Consider the following 6,726-nt stretch of genomic DNA (forward strand, 5'->3'; position numbering starts at 1 on the left):
TGAAATTGGGTTTTACGTCGTACTTGAGAATATTTAGCTCATATGACGACGTGCATGCGTGTGTACGTGTATGTGTGGCTGCTTGTACTAGCCCAGACTGAAGCTGGTTTTATAGTGCTAGCCCACTGAGATACCACGCCGCAGTGAAGCATGAATACCCCACTCAGACACATTATACCGACTCCGAGCCGACCAGTCCTTGTTGTACCCATTAATGCCGAGCGCCAGGCAGGGACCAACAAGTACCCTATTTTAACATCTTTTGGTATGACGCGGTCGGGGATCGAACCCGCAATCTTCCGCTCTCCAGACGGACGCTCTAACCACTACACCACGGACCATGATTTTGGAGAAGTGGGGGGGTGCACATAAATCATGAAGTCCAAAGGTTAGGGGTAAATGCTCCTCAGGGATTTTGGGGGCGGCAGAGAAGGATGCGCATCCCTGCAACCCCCTCTGGATCCGCCCCTGACAACTCCCCCACATCCAGGTCTGGCTGGCAGGAGTAGACTGGGCACTTCATGGAGACAGCACAAGGACAACTTCTGACAGAACATTCTTCTGCGATTACCAAATCTGAAGTATATTCTTGAGGACATTCTGGAGTAGAATCAATGTCCTAAACAAAGGCCTGCTCTGAAGCCCCACATAATGCTACAAGTGGGAGACTGAAGTGAATTAAGAATGAGACTGTCATCCTCACCCACCTCACAATAACACAACCCTGCCTCTCAGTTTAGTTCACAGTTATGTTGAGATGAGGAACACTACATGAAGGTGTTCCCCTTTTCTTTACGTCATGTAATTCCACAGATAAGACATACTGGTCACCATGTAACCATGTCCGCTGTAAGATGTGACTTAATGTATCGGGTGGTCTGGCGACTTTATGTGTCTGGTGACCACGCAACTTGGTCCTGTCATCCTACCAGAACTGCATTGTTTAACGAACATTTCAATCACTTGATTGTCTGGTCCTGACTCAATCACTTACAAACTGTTGTGACACTGCTGGAATATTGCCATGTGTCTCGCTAACAATCACACAATACAAATTTTGTGAGTTTGTCAAAAAACATAAACTTTAAAAGATGCTTGAGGCTCATTTTTGAAAATGCAAATGAAATTTTAAAATTTATTTTGGCCAAATGTAACATCATTAGTTGCAGGTAAGTAACTTGCACCAAATACACCTGTAATCAATGTAGTCAGGTAGGACTGCACACAAAGGACAGACTATCAGGGACTTAGGAGGTCTATATACTTTGCAGTTCTGGAGACTTGGAAATGAATTTTGAGTGAGTGAGTGAGTGAGTTTAGTTTTACGCCGCTTTTTGCAAATTCCAGCAATATCACGGCGGGGACACCAGAAATGGGCTTCACACATTGTGCCCATGTGGGGAATCGACCCCGGGTCTTCGGCATGACGAGCGAGCACTTTAACCACTAGGCTACTCCACTGCCCCGGAAATGAATTTTGAAGTTCCAAGGGACAGCAAATACACTACAAACAATGTGTGATGCGTTTTGCTTTTTTTTAATTTTATTGTTTGAATCCAAACATTGTGACTAAGTAAAGAAGATTTCTCTGAACATTGACTTCCTCTAGTACAGAAGATATCTCTGAACATTGACTTCCTCTAGTACAGAAGATTTCCCTGAACATTGACTTCCTCTAGTACAGAAGATTTCCCTGAACATTGACTTCCTCTAGTACAGAAGATCTGAACATTGACTTCCTCTAGTACAGAAGATTTCCCTGAACATTGACTTCCTCTAGTACAGAAGATTTCCCTGAACATTGACTTCCTCTAGTACAGAAGATTTCCCTGAACATTGACTTCCTCTAGTACAGAAGATTTCTCTGAACATTGAAACAGGCCTATCAAAGAAATTTTGAGTTTAACTCATGCAACAGCTAAAAAATCAGAAAAGCTCACACATTAATCGTGGGAAATAGCAACATAAACATAATACCCACGCTACTGAAACGCAGAAAACGGCAACTTTAAATAGCAACATAAACATGCATCATCGCTACTGAAACAGTAAAGCCCGCAACTTTAAATCGCTTGCATCATAAAGCATGCGCACATGGAAGCATTATGGAGGAAGTCTCGACCGCATGTTGACATTTTCCAGCTTGGACAAAAGTTACATTCCTTTTTAAGTATTTCTGTTGTGTTATTTGGCATTTATCATCATGATACTTGTGTGCACACTTGTTTAGTTTACTTTCCATTCGTATGAAACGATTGACAGCAATTCTATTTCGACATATTTAATACTTTTTCTACGCGAGGTGATTCACTGTTGCTCGGAAATTGGAAAGAAGCCCGGATCGTAATGCGCATGCGCAGTAGAGGTCAAAGTTCGCTGATATAAAAATGTTGCAGTTTCATAGTTTTTCGTTGCCGTTTTTACTGTTTCAGTAGCGAGGTAATTTTACTGTTTCAGTAGCTTTGGTAGGTATTTGTTGTTTATGATTGCTATTTCCACGATTAATGTGGGCTTTTCAGTTGGTCTCTTTTCTGCACAGTGGGATTAAGTATCCCAATATTTTATGTAGGCCAATCGAATTGCAGGGAGGGCTCGGCAGTAGGGAAAATAATGTGGTTGAGGGACTGTGAGACAGACTAGGTATACTGGTTTCCAGGGATGTATGACTGACTACTATGATCGGTACAGGTCCATATATTGTGTTCTGTTTAGTTTCAATTAGAAAAAAAAAATAACTGTCTAGGAACTGAACAAGCTGAAAGACATTATTGTTCATTTAACTTTTTAAAATTCAAATTTTAAAAGTGTTCATGGTTTTCGGCTTCCTAGATTGTTTCCTTACAGTTGTGACCGTACAACAATAACATATTCAAGTAGTTGGGCCTGTGCTCACAATGACACAATCTCACGGCTGGTTGCCTGGCCTCTGTGGTAGAAATCACGCCTTAGACAAGGGAATCCTTCTCATAGTTGTCTGTTAAGAGTTACATTAAAAAACACTCGTCCAAAGCCTTCAGCACCTTGTTCATCACGGTGTGAAAGATGGAAATTAAAAAATAATAAAATTCATGCATGTGGATCTCAACCCAATAAAAATGTTTTTGCAGATAACCTGCATTCAGTAATTTTCTAAACCCTTTTCAGCATTGATTCAGTGGGGCCTCCCTACTGGGTAGTGTGTGAGGCTATCCAGCCGTGTACTACATCACTACAAAGAGATCAGGCTTACATGGCCCTCACAGATCCCATATCACAGGGAGAGTTACAGCATCACCATCTACACTTACCACTCACTACTCAGATTTGCTGTAGCTCTACTTCCCAAACTGAAAAAACTCTTAGTAAGTGCTAAGTAAGTTCATGTTACTGATGAGAAAAGCCATGCAACATTTAATCCAATAGTATGTCCTATTTTCTTTTCACAGCCAAGTTGATCTAGTCAATAACAATAAAATTTCTTTCCCTCAGAAAAACGTGTTAAAGCGAAGCATAAACCTGCGTCTTGTCTGGGCCCTTGCAACAAACTGTAAGCTTAATAGTTGTGTCCATTCTTAAACCCCCATCACACTCACGATAATTACAGCCCTACGCCAGTCGTCATCTTACACGACAAAACAATAAATGTTACTGGCCTTATTTCAAATTTAACATGAATTTTAGCAAACCTTAACATAACCACAGACACATATAACAGCAAACACATGGACAGAATTAATGGATGTGGAATATTTCTCCCTGCCCGACCAGAGCATGCTGTAACCCAGGGTAGATTGCCGAGTCCAGAATATTTCCCCGAGATGACGATTATCAAGCATTGAGATATTGTGTCCCCCTGTACACGCTCCAGTCTACTTCACAGGTGAACATACTAAAGGTTACCAGATTAAAAGGCTAACGTAAACATATTAATAATAATAATGATAATGGCATCAATAATGCAGTATATTCACATATGGCACTGGGACCTGCTCCACTTTCTACATTATTGTTGGCACTAAAATGCTGTTTCACTGAACTTTGCAACTTTCTTCGACACTTAAAACTGTCTGAAGTTCAATAATCATTAAGGACATAATTTCCATTTTAAGAATGAACAATGTAAATGTTTTTAAAAGTTTGCTATTTAAATATTTCACATTTATATGTAGTCTGTTTCAGTGCACAGAGTGTGCTTCACGGTTTTACCGATATGAACATCAACAAACCGACATCAAGAGCCGATATCCATCCCCTAGCTTTCAAAATATAATAAAAACACTTGGCCGAGGTCAGTAACTTCTCAACAAAGCAGGTATTTTTACCCGATCTCTACAGCATTCCAGTTTACAGTATGAAAAGTTTCAAACACCTTGCAAACATCACTTTAGTTTAATCATTTATACTCATGAAATTAAACAACAAACACATTCAGAGGAAAGAAATTTCATACCCTCAGGAATACCTGTTCAACAACACGTTTCTCATGCTACGACTGTCAGTGTCCAAAAAACAGGTTTTCAACTATTGCAGCAAAATATTTTCATATGCAAACAAATCTGTTAGTTCCGAATTCAAATTCTACCTTCCACCAATATCAAAATGATAATTCAGTTTTCTACACCATTACGACATGTATCAACACTACAGCCAGATATCAGCGCAATTACAAACATATTACAAAAACAGGATTTGAAAAGTCTTTTACTGATGGAATATTGCAATACAAAAATGTAAAATTTTCAAATAAGATTTAAACATCGGTTTCAATGAAAACGGTTATAAAAATTATCCTAAGCTATATCATCTTAAATCGAAATAACATGTTTGTCATTCATCCTCCAGAAAATAGTCAACCAGCAGAATATTCATCCGTTTTGACCCACACACCATGAGGTGCTCCCAGATTAAAACCAAGGGCAACTACTTGAGTAAATCGGCCAATTATAATCTCACTGATAAAGGAACAATAAAGACCCTAAGGTGATCAATGGAGTTCAGGCAGGTTTATTTGCCCTGCAATTTACTGCTCGTTAAGGTGATTGACTCATCAGGTATATCATAGTTCCCTGTCAACTACTGTTTCAGGTTGACACTTTGCAATACTATCTTAATAGTTCCGCTACTGGTCCAGCGCTGATAAGATGATAAGTTACCTGTAAACAACTAACAATATTTCAGCCTAAGTGTCTTCATAACAGCTTAGGGAATTTACTGTTAGTTTCAAGATGGGTGATTACAGTTAATGATTGGTTTCATATTTTGTTCAGCAAGTTCACATAGTGTATTGTCATGAATCAATGTCAATCAATGACTGTTTTGTACAGCCCAAATCATTAAATTTTTCATTTAAATTCAAAATCTTAAATATTCATATTTTAATATCTCTTTCAGTTTTGGCATCAGATTGCAACATTGATTCTGTTGGAGGTTTGACTCTTAATCTTGCATTTATTGTCAAGTGTTTATTATCTGACACTTTAATTCAGCAGTAACTCTGGGACGTAACTATGCACGTTGGTAATTCCAGGCCAGTTTAATGGAATGAGGTAATTTAGATGCAGGCATTGTCGGGAATATTTCTTATCACCCCCTGTCAATTCAAGATGAGTCACATATGCAATAAAATTAAACGTCAATTTAATTTTGAGAAACATCTCCATCGATTTTAAAGCCTGGAAATTATCAGTAGTTCTAAAACGAAGTTGACAGTTGCACACGTGCGTGCGTTTTTTTGCTGAACTTTTGTAGACAACGCTCGAATGACCATGTTTGTGACGTGATTTGAGTTGAAACAAAAATCGGGGCACGATCGGAGCCATGTACAGCGCGTGGAGGGGACCTGAGTTCCTATGGGGGTCAAGTTAAGTCAGAGAGGAAGGGGGGGCTGGCTGATTTCAAGTTTGGGCATCTGCAGGCTTTTCCCTGTGCTCATAGAACAATATTCGACCGTGGATCGCAAGCTATGGGACTGCTGTACTGTCAGAAACAATGTAAATAATCACAAACTTGGCGAGTGCAAACACGGCACATCCGACGGGATGGCTCGATTCTCTTGGAGAATGCCTCCGTCGAAAAACATGGTCAAGCCTGACACACAAATCCATGCTTTGACTTACCCAACAATCGTAAAGTCTCCGCGGCGTCCATATACAGATTCAGGTAGGACATGGAAACACTGAAACATCCCAGGAACACCAAACCCCCTAGGATCACCAAGGAGGGCGGCATTTTCCATGAATATTCGCTAAAACAGCCTCTCTCACTCACATCGATTCTGGCACTATTGACATATTGCACCCACGAACTGTTTTTGCTATTCTCGGCAAACGTCGGTAGTTTCCGTGAGGTCGCGCACCGACCCGGAAATAGCCGACATCTGTCATGTTTGCGCTAAAACATGTGCGTACTGTAGCTATCAACACTCAGGGTATCATAATCTCATTTACTAACTGCTTTTATCTTATCCAAACAAATAATTACTATTTTGAACAAAGTAAATCGAAATTCGGCGATTCGCTTCAAATACTACTTCCCTCGTGTCTCACTACATATGGTGGCTCGTCTTTGTTGGCATTGCAAAAATACCCATCGTTTCGAATGTAAGGTTCGCGAGCGTACATAATCACGAATTTATTAATAGATCACCAAATACTCATTTTGATATATGACCAGAATAAAGTATTGGTATTCAAATATCGTATTTGTAAAAGTAAGTAATTAAACAGTGAAAGGTATGAGCAATAAAAA

General features: G+C 39.7%; 1 protein-coding gene across 2 annotated transcripts in view; it reads right to left on the reverse strand.

Moving 5' to 3' along the window:
• LOC124263413 (tyrosine-protein kinase RYK-like) overlaps positions 1-6,270 on the reverse strand; it is a 125,509-nt gene extending 119,239 nt beyond the window's left edge. For both annotated transcript variants that reach the window (XM_046698043.1, XM_046698042.1), the window contains exon 1: positions 6,096-6,270. In XM_046698043.1, coding sequence (XP_046553999.1) covers positions 6,096-6,207 — 112 coding nt within the window. In that variant the 5' untranslated portion in view covers positions 6,208-6,270. The remainder of the gene's footprint in view (positions 1-6,095) is intronic.
• Between the last annotated feature and the right edge of the window lie 456 nt (positions 6,271-6,726).

The sequence above is a fragment of the Haliotis rubra genome, unplaced genomic scaffold (assembly GCF_003918875.1).
Source record: "Haliotis rubra isolate DU_JTF1 unplaced genomic scaffold, ASM391887v1 Scf880, whole genome shotgun sequence".
NCBI classification, from domain to species: Eukaryota; Metazoa; Mollusca; class Gastropoda; order Lepetellida; family Haliotidae; genus Haliotis; species Haliotis rubra.